This window comes from Bidens hawaiensis, unplaced genomic scaffold (genome assembly GCF_021521415.1).
Source record: "Bidens hawaiensis isolate Kalapana, Puna unplaced genomic scaffold, B.hawaiensis_p1.1 tig00022579_1, whole genome shotgun sequence".
Taxonomy (NCBI): domain Eukaryota; kingdom Viridiplantae; phylum Streptophyta; class Magnoliopsida; order Asterales; family Asteraceae; genus Bidens; species Bidens hawaiensis.
Window position 1 is genome coordinate 205,500 of NW_027493524.1, and position 18,866 is coordinate 224,365.

General features: G+C 34.8%; 2 protein-coding genes across 2 annotated transcripts; one reads left to right on the forward strand and one right to left on the reverse strand.

Moving 5' to 3' along the window:
- The first annotated feature begins 7,269 nt into the window (after positions 1-7,269).
- On the forward strand, positions 7,270-9,874 carry LOC143565893 (putative aquaporin PIP2-2). The gene is made up of 4 exons (XM_077052730.1): positions 7,270-7,653; positions 7,774-8,069; positions 9,388-9,528; positions 9,622-9,874. Exons 1-4 carry the CDS (start codon positions 7,335-7,337, stop codon positions 9,733-9,735), a joined length of 870 nt encoding a protein of 289 aa, XP_076908845.1. The 5' UTR covers positions 7,270-7,334; the 3' UTR covers positions 9,736-9,874.
- A 7,053-nt stretch (positions 9,875-16,927) lies between these two features.
- Positions 16,928-18,664, reverse strand: LOC143565894 (uncharacterized). The gene is made up of 4 exons (XM_077052731.1): positions 17,799-18,664; positions 17,570-17,660; positions 17,408-17,487; positions 16,928-17,279 (listed from the first exon to the last, which is right to left on the reverse strand). The coding sequence occupies exons 1-4, from the start codon at positions 18,021-18,023 to the stop codon at positions 17,061-17,063; spliced, it is 615 nt and encodes a 204-aa protein (XP_076908846.1). The 5' UTR covers positions 18,024-18,664; the 3' UTR covers positions 16,928-17,060.
- Positions 18,665-18,866: the final 202 nt, after the last annotated feature.

Genomic DNA, 18,866 nt, shown 5'->3' on the forward strand with positions numbered 1-18,866 from the left:
CAAACTAACCCAAACACGACCCAAGCTAACCCAACCCCTAACCCAAACATTTATTCTTACTTTTGAACCCCAAAAAAAAACTAATCATCTTTTTATTAGTTCATGTAAGCCCGAAACCGTATGACCCGAACACTTTTTTTTAATTATATTTGAACGCAGAAACCGAACAACTTGAACGCTTTTTTTTTCATTATAACTAAACCCAAAAACCATACACCCGGACCAAAACCCGAACAACAAACCCAACTTGATAGTTCAAACATATAATGTACTAAACAGAGCATATAAATATATAAACTACTCACAAGGTCGGGTGATTTTAAAACATATAGACACCGTGTTGCCCTCATTCGTACGTAATCATAACTGCACGCTTTCTTAATCACCGGTAGAACTTAATCTAACTGGTATATACAAAATTAGCCACACCAAAACGAAATCTGAATCAAGAAAACAAAAAACCATCAACAATTTAATTTAAAAAAACGAAACTTGAAAGAGATGGAAACATATGGAATTAAAAGATTAAAACTTTACAAAATCTAACATAATCTAACAAATTTAATAAAAAACTAACAATAACATAATCTAAATAAAAGGAAGAAACACAACCCACAAAGAAACCAAGCATCCAAAGCCAATTGTTAGATTGCAATAATCAATTCACAGATTCACTAATCAGACTGTCTGTTCATATGTTTATTATTATTATTATTATGTGAAAGAGATACAAATTGGAATCCAAAAAATAGTCGGCGATGGAGAAAACTTATTAACTCAAAGTTAACAAAAAACTAACAATAACATAATCTAACAAAGTTAAAACAAAAGGTAATTAGATAACCTGTTGGAGAGAGAGAGAGAGAGACGGCGACGGATCTGTGTTGGAGAGAGAGAGAGAGGCAGCGGAACTTTGGATAGAGAGAGAGAGAGGCGGACTGCGACGGATCTTTGGAGATAGCCGGCGGCGGTGAAGGAGGAAGGCTGGCGGCGGCGGCGATGGTGGAGTCAGCTAGGGTTGGGGTAGAGAAGGAGGAGGGTGGAGGTCTGCTAGTGTTGTTGATAATGAAAATAAGAAGAGGTGAGAAGTGACTAGGGCAACACTTCTAGGAGAAGAGGGCGCGCAGACGTTTTTAAATGAAATGTCTTTTAAAAATCAAACACGCTGCAGAGCTTAACGTCTGCGCGTGGTCTGCGTGGCGCAGACAAAAGAGGTGAAGAAGTGATTTTAAGGAAAAAACAAACACCACCTTAGGTAGTGTTTGTTTTTTCTCTGAAGATCTTCCTGGCCTCTTATGTCTGCACCGCGCAGACCACGCGCAGATGTTATGGTCTGAAGACTGTTTGTTTTCCGGAAGACATTTCATTAAAAAACGTCTGCTCGCCCTCTTCATGGAGAAGACTAGGGCCATCAGCTTCTAACATCTTCCCACATCTTCTCATCAAACCCTTCCATCAACCCTAGCAACTCCTCCACCCCTCTCATCTCTTCTCCAACATCGCCCCCTTTCCGGTCACCCCACACCTCCGCCGCCCCCTTTCCGGTCACCCCACACCTCCGCCGCCCCCCTTTCCAGCCACCCCACACTTCCGCCGCCACACCCTTGCTGCCGCTATCCCCTATCCAGCCACCCTACACCTCCGTCGCCCCTCCCCTGCCTCCGCCGCCCTCTCTCCGACCATCCCATATCTCCACCGCCCTTCGACTGCCACAGGTCCGCCGTCTCCGCCGCCCACTGCCACACATCCACAACTCCAGTCCGGGTATTATTGTTTTGTTGATTTGTGTACTTTACCTATATTTGTATGATTTGTGATGTAATCGGTTTGAATTTGTGTATTGGATTATACTATTGAAAGTTTATAAGATCGGAATTTGTTGAAATCAGGTTTAATTGATGTTCGTCGAGTGATTATTGATGTCGTGTATATCAATTTAGGTTTATTTTGTGTAAACGAGCTTGAACTTGGCTCGTTTTGACTTACGAGAGCTCGAGAGTTATTTTTCAATTATTGTTGAATTTTTATTAGTTTTTTTATAGAAATTGATTCGTAGAATTTGATTTGTTGAATTATTATTAGATTTTGTTCAATTATTAGTTTGTATAATTGTCCAATTATCATTAGTTTTTTCTTTAAAAAAGTTTGTAGAAAGTTTAGGTTTAATGAAGATCTTCTTACATTAGGTTTGCATAAAGTTTAAGTCGTTTGAAGACTTTTTTTATGTTTAAAATTCGGTTTATTTAAATTTCTGTTAATTTTAACAGTTTGCAGACGTGTTAAAAAACAAACAGTATTCTTTTTGCAGACTACAGAGGTTTGGTCCACCTCTTCTGCTACAGATGTCTGCTGACGTGGTCCGCAGACTGCAGACATTTTACCTCTTAAAAAACAAACAACACCTTAGTGTTGTTAGTGCTACGTCTTCATTCGTTGTGGTTACAAATATAGTTACTGGATAGTTGCTATACTAGATTGTACTAAAAAACAGTTATAAAAGACAGTTATATTAAATATAACTGAAAAGAAAAAAAAAATTCTTAAAAAATGTCTTAAGAATCTTTAAACGCTTTCTGTGTTGTAACAAGCGATATAAAACATTGGTTTTAACTCATTTGGTAGTAAAGACTAATGTGCTTTATTCCTTTTTCTTGATTCTGGGTGAAGTTGAAATGCACGTGGCAATTAACTTAATAATATATATTTCAGTTATATTAGATAGAGTAGATTATACTATTATAGAGTTGAAATGCACATAACTTAAATGTGGTATATCCAAGTTTCAATTTTTCTTACCCTGGAGATATCCTTTTGGGTGTCAAATCTCACCTTTGCGTGATAAATTTGTTCGTTTTAACGCCGGTTATCATTCTTAAATCTCAAGTAACTTCTGAATACTTTTCTTTTGTAAGTTTTATTCAACGATTTTTAATAATTTGCAACATTTATTATAATCTAAGCATGAGTTATGGTAAATGGGACGTGCTAGGAAATGGTTCACTTTGACAGTTTGATATGCCAACTTCAACCCAACACAGCCCAAGAATATAGAATTGCCAGCCCATGTCTAACCCAAACGAGATATGATGTTTGGCACTAATAGTAATTTTTTTATTATGTTTGTACAAGTTACCTTTGATTTGATACTATGTTTATGTTGTTTTATACAAGTTACTAATTTGGTTAAATGCATCTGAATCGTTTTAAGTTTAACTCGCTAGTTACCATTACGTTGATTTGGATTTTTTACACTACTAAACATGACTTTTTAGATAATAATATTTAAAACTGTTAGTTCGGTTGGTGGTAAGGTCTTTTAGATGTACATAAGTAGTTGATTTGTAGTCTTTTCACAGTAGTTATATCGTGATTAATGATTTCTATCTATAAACATGTCATTTGTATGCAGATTTACAACGTCTAAAGACAAGATTTTGTACTATTCCATACACATTGTTTTGTAATCTTTTGATTTGAGTAAAAAGTAATTTTCAAAGTGAATAATTATTGATGCATACGGTGTAATTCTTTTAAACGTAATCATCCACATCATTTACATGACTTTTTTTAATTAAAAAATACTTATAACTTTGTCTTCTAATCTTTAGATATATCATATATCACTTATATATCACAAAAACCATATAGTTTGCTACAAAGTTTTTCATTTTCTTTCTTGAACCAACAAGATGACGACACGTACCATATTCCTAACACTTTCTTTTGTTTGATGTTTTTCCTATTAATTTTAAAATACGATGTCTCAAAAAATTATTCTTATACTGTCGCGAAGTGTTTCTTTTATAGACATCTCGATGTGAAATTTATCCAAGACCGATGTATCAATTATATTGTGCAAGTCGTTCATGCATCCTTATAATGTGGTTACTTTTGTAATTCACTTCAAAGTTTTACATGGTCTCTCTGCATCTTTTGAGTTATTTACATAATAAGTCGTTTTTATACTTAATCATCTTATAATATTGTGATTCCTTAATAAAACCAATTTAACCAATTACTCTATTTTTCGAGAATGTATTACAAATTTTTAAAAAAATCAATAAAGTGTTTCGACGTATCTTTATCAAATCTATTTTTAAATTCCATTTTAACAACAAAATTTTACCTTTACATTGTATTTCAAAAGATTTAAACTAATAACCTCACATTTGTAAGAAGAAATGTCATACCACTAACAATAGGTCATGGGCTCTATCAAATCTATTACTATCTGAATTTAGATTAAAGTGTAAATTTATTTCGATTATGTTAAATTTCGACATAATGCACGTATTCAATGCATCAAACGTTAAAAATGAAAGTCAACATGAAACTATTAAAGATAACAAATTTGTAAATTACAAGGTCAAAATAGTTACCGTTTATGATTATAATAAAATATTAACGTAATCATCAAATATATTAATAAGAAATTAGATAAATATTTATTAAAATTGTGGCCCAACGGAGGTGGGCGGTTTCATTTTAATTTTCCATGGTTGGTGCCATTGCGTTGGCAAAGCTCATAATGACAACACTAAAATCATATTATTATAGTTTAAATATAATTCAATAGTTAAGACGTTTAAAAGCTCAACCCTCTAATAATACATTTTTTGTCGCCTTTGATAATAAATCAATAAATAATCTATCTATAAGTGGTTTTTATTGAAGACATAAGAGCTTATTTAGACTCTTAATCAAATTAATTCAACGGTTAAGATTGATGCGAGGAGAAATTAACAATAGTTGAAAGTAGAGGTGTACGAAACAAGTTTTTTTTACAAACCGAACCGGTTTGGTTCTTGCATATTCCAAACCCGTTTGGATTAAACTGGTTCGGTTTAGAAATCGGATTAAGCATAGAAGTAACCAAAATGTTCCAGACCGGTTCATGTCAACTTTAAACTGGGTTTAACTAGTTTATTGAAAAATACTCAAACTGTTATACGGAACGACGGTTTGGTTCGAAACCGGTTTGAGAAACGAACTGGTTCGGCTTCGGGTTTATTGACACGTACCATAAACCCGTATACATATGGGTAGCATTTCATGCTTTTACAACAAAATAAATGACTTTCTACAGCCGAACTATATGTGTATGTAATTAAACTTTACACATATCATTAAATTGTATATGTTAACTGATTAGGAGCCACATATTAATTTAATAGAATTGTAGAGAAAGTCAACTTGAAAGTTTGTAATTTATATACAATCATAAAATATTAAAAATATTCCTTTTCAGGATAACTTTGTTTAAATCATATGCTTGAATCATGTTATAATTATAAACTAAGATCAGAAGCTTATTAATTTAAGTTCAATTTTTTTATCCAACTTATTTTTTCTTTTAATAGTTTTTAAGATATTATTAACTGTATATTGTGAATTGAAGACATCATATTTGAGTTGGGTGTGTCTTTCCAGATAATTCCATCTGGCAAAACACATTAATCAACTTATCCAATCATTAGGGGAGCATTAGTGATATAAGACTATGATTACACATTTCATATTGTAAATTATCTTTATTAAAATTTAGAATTTAATATTTACTCTCTTTAGAATATACCATTTCTTTAACTATATAACCTTGTCTTTTCATTTCTTAAATCATCTACATTATTTTTTTCTTAATTTAGTACTCAAGATGTAGCTATATCTTTAACGTTATGAAAACTCATATGCATTATAGAACTATTTGTTGATAGGGCTGATACTAGTAGTGTTTTTGGTTATGATAGTCGTGTTAATACATGCATACCTTCGTCATGATTAAAACACATGTACACCGTATGGTTTCTTGCTCTCGATACTAACAAACATCAACTAGTTGTACGCTTAACAACATTGCCATTGATCGTAAATTTTAACAACTAAAAAATATAGAAACATCATTGTCATATAAGTTATAACATGTCTACTAGATGGTTGTAGGTATAAATTTTGTAAGACAACTTAATCTCAAATTCTAGGCTTAAGCAAACACCTATCCGTAATTTGAAAATGACACATATATGAAAGAAAAATATAACTTTATACGTATGAAAAAATTTATGATATATGGTCATATCCATGGATAAGAATGGTGCATAAATTTTTTCATATATCTTTTATTATGACTATAAAGACAAACTTCTCTGACAAATAAAAATGAAAAACTTTATACGAATGATATATAATGACAAAAATAAGAGAATCCAAAGCCGTAATAACATAGATAGACATCATTCAAACGGAACATTATTATTGATTTGCATTTGTCACTTATTTCATCCATGTGCTCATTGACACAAGTAGGTGTTTCAGTTCTTCTGGTTCTTACTTATATATTTGTGGTCCAAGTTCTTTTAACTTATCCAAGACATAGAAAACCAAAAGAGTTAGGTTTCCTTTAACTTCAAATTCAATGCACATTATCTACCGTTCCAATCAAATCATGTTTTTTTGTTTTAACTTGAGATTCTGGGATTAAAATACACAATCATAATGCCTTCGTGTTTTTCTTTCAATTCAACTTCAACATAAAACTAAAACAAACAAATTATAAACACAATTTTTTCACCATCCGGTAGAGCTCACACGACTCATAACTATAAATTTCCGATCACTAAACCAGACATGACGGATAATTGTCTTATAACAAATATTGCCCCATATATATATATATATATCACACACATATATGATAATAATATACACACACAAACAGACAACAAATAGCCCCCCTCCTATCGTCCCATTTGTAGCCTAGGGGACGGTGTTCTTGCTCCAAAATCTCATTGCCATCCAATTTTGCCGCCCACTACGCGTACCCTTATGTTGTCCTTGTTGAAAACTTTCTAACCAATTTATGATTCATTAAAAATATCCATTGGAATGAAATAAAATTGGTAAAAAAAATAGTAAAAAAACTATACCTCTAAGGAAGACCCAAGTTATAAATAACCATTGATTTCACATGACACACTTTAACTTTTTATTTGATAATTAATATTAAAATACTTATTTTTCAAATTATTTACATATTCAACGGTTAAAATGTTTCGAAGATTACATAAGAAATAAAGTTGTTTATAGAGTATACACACCACTTGTAAAGAAATGAAATGAAATATTTTTTTGCAAGGGTTTATAAACTATAGTCTAATTTTAATAATGACAAATACATGTCAAGCCACCAATAATATAGTCTTAAACTCTTAATCATTGTGCATAAATAGCCACGACCACAACACAACACAACACAACACAACACAACACAACACAAACACCACACTCGACTCACAAAACATTAATTCATATTAACTCCACTCCCGACCAACAAAGCCATGACTAAAGACATAGAAGTGGCGGAGCACCATGGCGGCAGCAGTGAATACGCCGCCAAGGACTACCACGACCCACCACCCGCCCCTTTATTCGACGGTGAAGAACTCACCAAATGGTCGTTCTACCGTGCACTAATAGCTGAGTTCGTTGCCACCCTTCTTTTTCTCTATGTCACTGTTTTGACAGTTATTGGTTACAAAAGCCAAACCGACCCGAATTTGAACACTGACCAATGTGGTGGTGTTGGTATCCTCGGTATCGCGTGGGCCTTTGGTGGCATGATCTTTATTCTCGTTTACTGCACCGCTGGTATTTCGGGTAATAATAATATAACAATAAACTCTAACTAATATATTCTGTTTTTTATTCTTTCATTTTGAATTTTACTTTTAGACTATATTAATTATTAACTAACGGGTTTTGGTTAAAATGAGCCAGGAGGACACATTAACCCGGCGGTGACATTCGGGTTGTTTTTGGCTAGAAAGGTCTCGTTGATAAGGGCGGTCGGGTACATGATAGCGCAATGTTTGGGTGCCATTTGTGGTGTTGGTTTGGTGAAGGCTTTCCAAAGCTCATACTACAACCGGTATGGTGGTGGTGCTAACGAGTTGGCGGATGGTTACAACAAGGGAACCGGGCTCGGTGCTGAGATTATTGGCACTTTTGTTCTTGTTTACACCGTGTTCTCGGCCACTGATCCCAAGAGAAGTGCACGAGACTCCCATGTTCCGGTAAGCTCTTTGATTATGTGACACTAGAGGTGGCAAATTGGTTGGGTTTGGTCGAACGAGTCATGGGTTGAAATGAATCATGGGTTAAAACGAGTATGAGTCAAAATGAGTTTTTTGTCAAAACGAGTCAATTTAAAAAAGGGTTGTTTTGGTTTGGGTCAAAATAGGTTAGGGTCAAACCGGTTTTTTTTTGAACGAGAATAACGACGGAAACATTTTAGTTTTTTTAGATTTTTCGTTTTTTACTTATATTTTAAGTTATGATTTTTTTAATTATTTTTTTGAATTTTTTTTGAAGGGTTTTCTATTAAGATCAAAACCCTCAAAAAAATATTCAAAAATAATAATAAAAAACTATAACTCAAAATATAAATCATAAACAAAAAAAGTAAAAGCACTAAAATGTTTCATACGTTGTCCTCGTTCCATAAAAAAAAATCTAGAATCGAACCGAAACCGAAAGAATCGACGAAAATGAAACAAAGAAACAAAAAGCCAAAACCGGACCACATCAATCGAAATCGAAAAAATCAATCAAAACGAAACTAAAAGAATTCAAACCGAACAAAAACAAAACTGAAAAAAGCGAACATAAACGAGTCCGGAATCGACCAGAAAGAAACCAAAACCCAACACGTCACGGGTGAAAACTCGTGTTGACTTGAAACCTGAATCGAACCCGTTCCGATCTGAAACCAGTTTCGTGCCGAAACCTGTCTTGTACGAAAACCCGTTCCGATCCGAAACCTGTCACATTTTCTTAGGACACTAACCCACATCGACCCATTTCTTTGAACTTGTCGACCCATTTTGACTCGAAAATAAAAGGATGAAATTTCAAATGACTCATTTTGACCCAATAATTTTAAACCTTTTACCCAAACCAACTCATTTAACTTTTAAAACAACTCAGATTGACCCATTTGAAAGGGTTTGGGTCAAGATTGCCAGCCCTATGTGACACTACTAGAAAACTGACTTTTAGTAAAGAGGATGTTAAAATACTGGTTTTAATTTTTGTTGACCAAAATCTGAACTAGTCCTGACCCGAACCTATTTTAACCGGTTTGAGAAAAAATTAACCCTGTTGTGCGCGCACAATAACTCATGGTCCTTGATTTGTAGTTTGGGATTTTTTATTTTAAGCAACTTTTGACTTATTAATTTTTGAAAAAGTTAAAAGGTGTTTGATACTAACTTATGGGAAAAGTTGTAAGACGGTAAAATTAAAGAATCCCAAACACCCCCTTTCTCATCATATATATTACATCAAAACTTAGTTACTAACATTTTACTTTACACATTTGAAAACATGAAGGTATTGGCACCCCTGCCTATAGGTTTTGCCGTATTCATGGTTCACTTGGCCACTATTCCGATCACTGGCACGGGCATCAACCCTGCTAGAAGTTTCGGCGCTGCGGTGATTTACAACAAAGAAAAGGCTTGGGATGATCAAGTATGCATTTTCCTTTAACCTAATAGTTATTTACATCAACATTTTTATGGCAACTTTTTTGTTCATTTGATTGATTTGGTTTAAATGTTGCAGTGGATATTTTGGGTGGGTCCATTCATTGGAGCCTTCGCCGCCGCTGTCTACCACCAGTTTGTACTGAGAGCCAGCGCGATTAAAGCACTTGGTTCATTCAGAAGCAATGCTTAAGCTTGAAAGATATATGTTCATCCTTGGCAGTTGTTATTTGCCTTGTAGATATATCTTTGAAAAAAGATGGTGTGACATGTAATTGTGTTATCTTTTTCTTTTTGTTGTCATGTTTAATGTGTCAAATGCAAATGTTCATTTTTTTTTCTTTTCTAAATTTGATTTTTGGGCTTGTTAATGTTTCAAAAACCGGACCGCATTTAAATACATAGTAGTTATGACAAAGAAACCGGACATGATCAACGGTTAGATTAAAGTATCGATCCGGTTCAATTTAAAGTTTAAACATTTGATAAAAGATGGGTGTCTTAACTCTTAATCGCTTTAAATCAAAATAAAAATTGGGTGTCTTAACTCTTAATCACTTTCAAATAATTAGTTTATCTTATTTAATTAGAAGTTAATATGTATATATTCATTAATTATATTCTAATCATAGTCTTTAAACAATTAGAACTCGCTTTATCTTCTCTTTTTATTCTATTAAAAAGGTCAAATTTTACTAATAGAACTTTAACTACCACGTCACACCCCTTATTATACTATTATACATCACACGTATCATGATATGGTTTAAGTGACAACTAGAAACATCATTTTTTTTTCTCTTATTCTTGTCTATGTTTAGGTGGGTTATGGGTAGTGATTAAATGATGATGACTTCTTTGAATAATATATGTTAGGGGTGTTTACGGTTCGGTTTCAAACCGTGAAACCGTCCAAACCGGTTGTCGGTTTGGTTTTACGGTCGGTCTTTTTACTTAGCTTTTGACCGGTTGGTTTCAATAATTTTAAACCGTAGCAAACGGTTTGGTTTACGGTTTATGCCGGAAACCAACCGTATAAAACCGAACCGAACCGTAAGAATTTATATTAAAAGTTTTAATTATTTCCTGTATATATGCATATATAAAAGACATAACTAAAATTAAATGATTTATCTAATTATATTAAAGTAAATCAAAAGTGACTAAGCCCATTTTCACATTCTCAAACACAATCAGTCCTCTTTCCATTTCTGAACACTAAAAACCAGTAATAGAGTTTGTTTTAAAAATAAAAACAATTTGGACATTTGTGTTTTACTTTGTTCATGAATGTAGTTAAATATTTTTTCCTTTTTTCTATTATTATTATTATTATTATTATTATTATTATTGTTGTTGTTGTTTTTTGTTGTATGGAGATATTTAACAACTTATTAAATCCTCTAAATTATGAACAACCGTACTTATATATGTTTTTGTAAAGGTGTATTAAAGGTTCAATGAGCCTAAACCGTGAAACCAAACCGAAACCAAACCGTTACTAATGGTTTGGTTCGGTTTACAAGTTCTACGGTTTGGTTTTGATTTACAAAAATAAAAAACCGTTAGTAACGGTTTGGTTTACGGTTTGACCTAAAAACCATGAAAACCGGACCGTGAACACCCCTAATATATATTTTATATGTTACTTTTATAATGGATTTCCAAGCTTTATTACCCGTTCAATTTGGGGAAAATTTTTTAAACTTAAACTACTTTGCGACTCACAAAGAAATATTACGTGGCTTTCCAAAAGGTCGTCTTATGTTTTATTAAGTTTTCAATTGGCAACTAGTCAAAAATAGCCCATCAAAATCAAATTGTACCTCACTACCTCGTAGTAATCTTTCACCTACACGGCTATGGTTTACTCATTTAAGTATAAATTTAATCCATATATCAAAATGATCATTGCCACGATCCAGCTTATCCCATTTTAATAAAAGAACACTAATTTTTCTTTTTTCCACATAATCACATGTATATACTAATCTAGTCTAAGTTTTCATTTTTATTCACAAGTCAACCCAAATCAGTTTTATATTAAATAAACATAGTTTATATTAAATAATGTTAAGAAATACGCTTTTTTGAATCTTATGGTGTCCCAAAAGAACCGTGAATTTTAAAGTAAAAACATGTTAAACATCTATGGTTCTTCATTCAGCGAATAATGAGTCTGGTGCTGCTAGGGTCGTTCAAACCGCTCGACGCTCGAACTCGCTCAGCGCTCGCTCGAAAATTGCTCGGAAAATGTTCGCTCGTTTTTTCGCTCGATTGAAAACGAGCCGCTCTGCTCGGTTCGGTTTGTAAACAAGCCAAGCAACGAGCAAGGGTATGCTCGGTTCGGCTCGGCTCGAATATTTTTAATTTATTTTTTATATAATTATATATGAACAAATATATAAAGATATAGACAAAACACATAAATATAAGCTTACAATTATTTTTACCCCTTAAAATTTTTCATATTCCGTTTATTTTATAGTTTTATTTGTTCAATTCAAGTTTTTAGAAAACTAAAAGTTTGTTTACATGATCATTATATCTCACTCTAAACTTATTTATAATAAAAAATTACAATATATTACATGTTTGTATAAAAACTACTAATTTATTTAAAAAATATATCATTTACAACATTTAAATTTGTTTTCTTATTGAATTTTTTAAAGTGAAAAATAAATAAATAATGCTCGAAATCGCTCTATGTTCGATCGAAAAATGCTCGATTCGATTTTGGCTCGTTTCGGTTTTCGCTCGGTTCGAATTTCAGCCGCTCGGTTCGGTTCGGTTGTAAACGAGCCAAGCAACGAGCAACCCTTCGCTCGGTTCGGCTCGGCTCGTGAATAGCCCTAGGTGCTGCCATGTCAGCAAAAAAGGGCGTGGAACAAAATATTTTGTTAAACTAATAGAAACTAGTGTCACTTAGGTGCTGTTTGTTTTTGAAGACAAAAATTGTCTGCAATCTGATTTCATCTGATTTAATGTCTGCAACTGAAGATGTGGTTTGAAGGTCTGCAATCTGAAAATATAATACTGTTTGTTTTATAAACTAGAAATCGTCTGCACAAGCTGAAAATTAGTTACCTATCATATATATTACAGTAGATAAAAGTCATTTAACGTTTGCAGACTGCTAAAATAATTGGTAGTGGTGTACGAACTATGAAAGTGGGTGGTGGTAGACGATTGTGGTAGGCGGTGAACGGTGGGTGGTGGTGATGGACATGGCCGTCTCCAAGGATTTATATACCTCGGCCTAGCCGAAATAAAAAGGCCCATATCTTAACAACGAACTATATAAGCTAATTTTTTTAAATGACGCTTAATGTTATAGCAATAAACATAGAATAATATATTATTAAAACCAAATACCGTAATAACTAATGATTTGTGAAACTCTTTAAACATTGGATAAAAAAATAGATTTGTCCTTGGTGGCTCGCAGTGGCGTAACCCTGGCCCCCTCTGTGTTTTCGCTCGGTGGTGTAAATCTATCTTTTTTCGGTCAAAAATCTTTATACATAGTGTAAATTTACCCGTTTTCGACCGAAATTTTGAGCCCGACCCCCTCCGTTTTTTGCTCGGTAGTGTAAATTTATCCTTTTTTGGCCTAAACTTTTTATACATAGTGTAAATTTACCCATTTCCGGCCAAAATTTTGAGCCCGCACCCTTCGTTTTTTCGCCCGGTTGCATAAATGTATCCTTTTTGGGCCAAAAATTTGTATACATAGTGTAAATTTACCCGTTTCCAAACGAAATTTTGAGCGCTCTCCCCCTCCAGTTAATTTTTTTTAATATATATTAAGTTCGGCCCCCCTCGACGTGTATATTCAAGCTTCGACATTGGTGGCTGGCTTGGTCAACCGCAGAAGAGCCTGGTGGTCAACAATGAACCACTAGTGGTGGTCAGCTGGGTTAGTCATTGTTCAGGTTTTGTTCAATATTCGCAAAGAATGAAGCAAGCAAAACAAGAATTTCAATCAACAGCTATTTCTTTTATTTTGCATTGGGAGTTTATTTAATTTTTTTAGTTATTAGTTTTAGTTTGGGCCCAACAATTTAAATTTGATTAAATAGATTATGAATAAAAAAGAATTTTGGACCCAATAATTATAAGATGGTAAAGATCAAATTTTATATTTTTAAATGTATATACAAAAAATATAGATACAAAAAAATTTGGCCCCAAAAATTACGTTCCCTGGCCGACGGTCCGACCGGCACTACCCTCTAGCGGGCCCTGGTGATGGACGGTTGTGATGGTGGGTGGTGGACGGTAATGGTGGCCGACAATGGGTGGTGGTGGTGGTGAACAGTGGTGGTGGGTGGTGGACTATGGTTGTGGCGGGTGGTGGTGGTGATGAACGGTGGTGGTGGGTGGTGGACTGTGGTGGTGGTGGTGGTGGATGGTGGTGGCGGCAGATGGTGGGTGGTGGCGGTGGCGAGTGGTGGTGGATGGTGGTGGCGGGTGGTAGTGCCGAGGACGGTGGGTGGTGATGGTGGTGGTAGTGGACGGTGGTTGTGGCCGACGGGGGTGGTGGTGGTGATTGACGGTGGTGGTGGTGGGTGGTTAATAGTGGTGGTGAGTGGTTGACGGTGGTGGTGGCAGACGGTGGGTGGTGCTGGTGGTGGACGGTGGTGGTGGGTGGTTGGTGGTGGTGGTGGCGGACGGTGGGTGGTGGTGTTGGACATTGGGTGTTGGTACTTGGTATGATGTTAAGAAGTGTGAAAATGTGTGAAAATGGTGAAAAAAACTTATTTTTTAATACCATAAAAGCAGTTTTCAGGTCTTTTATTTTTTTTTAAAACAAACAGTCTTCAAGAGCTTATGTCTGCGCGCCCGCAGACATAGGCTCCTTGCAGATCTTATAAGCAAAAACAAACACAACCTTAGTGTCACTAGATGGACAAATTTCTTTGTGAAGGCTAGTTACTTGCTAGTCGTTTATAATGCTTGATAGGATATTCTTTTCTTTTAAGTAGTAATTATTAGTTGGATAATGACTAACTAGAAAACTAGTTGGCCCTATATCCAAGCCTCTAGGCTCTAGCACCCGTACCCGGTTTAAGATCATACATAATAGAGATGTGGGGCGGTCATTCCTTGCCACCCCACCCTAATTTTAAACATTAAACCATTATACCATTTAAAGAAGAGGTCGCGCCAAAGGGTGTAGAATCCCTTTAAACGCTAGGTTGTTAACAACGCTAAAGGAAAAAAAGAAGGACCCGATGTTGTTCCAACCAATCAATTGAAATAATAAATATTAGTTCCTACATATTGTTTGACCGACGCCTAATAAGTTCTACAACGATACCATGGTTTAACAAAGAAGGTGCTCAAACAAAAACCTTTTAATCAAATAAAAATAATTTTGTGAAAAATAAATAAAGAATAAAAAAGTCAAGGTAAAAGAGTCAACGCCGGAGATTCAGTAATCTTTATGCTAAGCTAGCTGCCTCCCAAATCGACGGCGATTCATTTAATCATCTCTTTAATTCAGTTACAGATCTTCACATTCTCCATAATAAAAGTCCAATCAATTAATCAATCAATCTTCACACATTTATCAACAATGCCAGTCAACACACTCCTCCACGTCATCTCCTTCACTCTCACCGCTTCACTTTCACATCCGCCGGAATATTCTCCGTTACCGTCACCGTTATCATCTCCGTTTTCCGGTTCCGACGACTCAATTCCATCACCTCCGCCGTTCACCGGATCTCCGCCGTCAGATCTGACAGATTCAAAATCACTAGACGAACATTCGCCTTCTCCAGCACCGGTGCCGACTACGGTTAGTGATGTATCAGCCGAAGTGAAGAGTGAAGAACCGGAGGTATGAGTGCCGGGAAGAAGGTAGGTGTTGCGTTCGGATTGATCGCCGCCGTGAGTTGTGTGATATTCGCCGGAGTTTTGTACCGGAAACGGCAACGGAATATCCGCCGAGCACAGTACAGTCAGTCGGCTCGATTAGAGTTCTTCTAGATGAGGTTTTGAGTTTGATTGTTACATTAAGGACTATAGATCTACAGGTTCAACGTATCGTATCATACAGTTTTACAGATTCATTGCAAAATTAGTTATATTGTTTGGTAATGGTGGAATTTGATTAGTTGATTAGCATCTCAATAACAAATAATAATTGTTTTGGTTAATTGTTTCATGCGTTTTGAATTGATTTATTTGGCATGTGTATTAACTTGTATGATTTATTACCATCAATCGTCGTTAACGTGGTTAGTTTAGTGTAAATTTCCAGCATGGGATGAAAATTTGTTTTCGGGGTGTAATGGTGTAGGGGCTACAATAATAATATATACATCTATGTATATATAACACACACATATTAATATAATAATAATATTTTTTTCTTCTTCTTGGGCGACATCTTCTCCTCGCCCCCGCCCAAATATCGCCCAGGGGGGCGGTGTGCTCTCCCTTTGTCGCCCTTTCTCGCCCAAACTCGCGCCCCATTACGCATAGCCTTATAACTTTTCATTAAGTTAATATGTTACAACATTGTAACTTATGAAACTTTTACTCTCACAATATAAACAATTCAAAACACCTTATTACTTTTTTTAAAAAGTTAATTAATTATAAGTTGGTGAAAATAAACAATCCCAAACACCCCCTTAATGGTGTACGCTTGATTTGAACCATGTGCCGGTTGAAGTGAAGCTTTTGTAGAAGATTTAAAATGAAAACGTACATCTAAACGCATATTCTGTATGTTACACTAAGAATTTGTAGAAGTTTTATGCTATGGTGTCAAGAGTGATATGAGTAAACCTAGTTGCATTGGGTAATTTGGTGCAATCGTCTCATGATTATGACAGATTACTTGTTAATAATAGTTTTAGTTGTATTATGAGTGGAGAGGGTTCAAGTCCCGTGATGAATAAAAACGTGCAAATTTAGTAGTAGGATCAGAGAGTGTATGAGTTTGAGTTTTAAAAACAACAAAAAATTTCTCATAGACTAATTCGTGTTAAGAGTAATGGTTTAAGATGTTTAGACCATGTCCAACTGCACAACCTTTGGTTGTACGTGGCCGATGTGGAGGGCCTAAGGGACTCGTGAAGAGGGGAGAGTTTATGAATATGTCTAGATCTTGAAAAACGGGGAGAGAGGAGTCATGTAAGGCGGGGAACTATGAGGTGTTTGCGAGAGAAGACGTTCGTGAACCCTCTCTGTTGCAGATGGTCTTGGCCTCTTGGGTTTTCCTCTCCAAAGTAAGATTTAAATACTATGCAGAATATGACATACCATATACACGACATAACAAACTATGAAAGAAAGAAAATAGAAGCATTAATAGGTAATTAAACAAATTTGTTTTTAACATAAAATTTTAATGATGAAAGTAACTAACATAAGTGTTTGTTACCCTTATTAATTGCAACATAAAAGATTATTAACAAAATTAAAATACATCTTATTAATAACATCATATAAAACTAGAGAAAAAAAAAATCTGAAGAAGCTATATGGGACAGACAACTAGAATGGAGGCGGTGGAGTGTTGAACGCTAGTGATACCGATAATGGCAGAGATGATGTTGGAGTTTCAACAACTGAAGAATCACGACGTTGATTTAATCTGCTACACCACCAACTTCTTAGCCTCAACACTTCCACGACGATTGACCTACCACATATTGCAACCCCGGAACCCACAAGCATTGCGAGAAAAATCGATAAAATTGGTTGGACATTAACCTGCACACAATTTGTCACACATGGTATGTCCATGCATTTGAAACATATATAATATCAAGACATATCATTAAATATTTTTACGAGTCATTTTGTTTATATACTAACATAAATATAATGATTTGCCTTACCACTGAGTAAAAGAAATGTGCGAAAACAACTACGAGTGAGAACTGGAACGATGCATATAGCCAGGCAAATCTTCTTTTAACTGTATATTATTAGAACATGATAGAGTCATTTGTATATAGTAATATGAGATGTCAATGACTCGTTTGAAGAAGAAAGCTTACCCATTGCAGAGGTAGTCATGGATGAGAGAACTCCTAACACACAAGAAAATGGAATGGATAGAGCAACTGAACCTAAACCCATCTTCCCAAACTTCACAATAACACAACTTATCAAAACAAAATCATCATAAATCTAATGAAAGCATGTGTGTTTGGGAACCAAATTCGTTCAAAACGAACAAAATTTCGTCCTCCAAACACACCCATAAAAATCCACACAAATTTTTACCAAAAGCTGCTCAAGAAAGCAAAAGTATGCAAGCACGCTAACAATAACAAGAATCGGCATTTCTTGCCACACCCTATAAATATCACTGTCAAAATTCAAATAAAAACCGATATTAGATCCTAAACTCAATTTCACATGTGAAAAAGTTTGAAACTTGCCTGTATGCGTTGACTTCAATATGGTGGTCATTGGCCGCAACTGGACCATCATCGCGGGTGATAACATGTTTTTGAACTCTTAGAAGTGTAACAGGTAAATTTTGAACATCTTGTTGACACACATCACATGTTTTGTTACCTTTTATACTAAACCATTTTATGGCACATTCTTTATGGGCTAATGCAAGTTCACCTTTGCAACTACATTTTATCTTTAAGGTTTCTCCGCCTTCACATAATTCAATATAACATATTCTACAAACCGCCTCATCTTCTGCTATATCGTCACCGTTAGCTTCATAGATATTAAACGGTTTTGTCACGGATCATCAAATATATGTAAAGGGTATAAAGATTTGACATTTTTATTGTTTTATTTTTTTAATATTACCATCATCATCTGTAGGAATACGGGCTGGTGTCACGACATCAAAATCTTTCGCATGTGAAGCTGTTGGGATTAAACGGAAAAAGGAATCTGTTCGCTTCATGCGCGTGTTTTCACTGAGGATTGGGACAGATTGAGATCGGGGGATATCATCTTGGACTTTAGTCTATGAAAGATCAAGCATTTAACAATTTCATTCCATGGAAATTTTGAAACGTCAAGAGTGAAACGGGTTGAAAGTCGTTCAAAGTCTAAATTTAATGTTGTTAACCTCCTAAATCATTTTTATCAAAAGATTTAGTTTGTTCTCGTAGGTTGGGTTGACGAGTCGACCCGAAGACGACACCAAACCCGACGGTCAAACCACACACATGAACCCGAAAAAAACTCATTTAACTTATTTTTTCATAAAGTTGAATATTTATATTTTTTGTAATCAATTATGTTCAAACTAAGTCAATTTATTTTTAAATTTAAAAACTCGGCAAAAACATTTTTTTTTACCTAAATAGTTTACGTTAT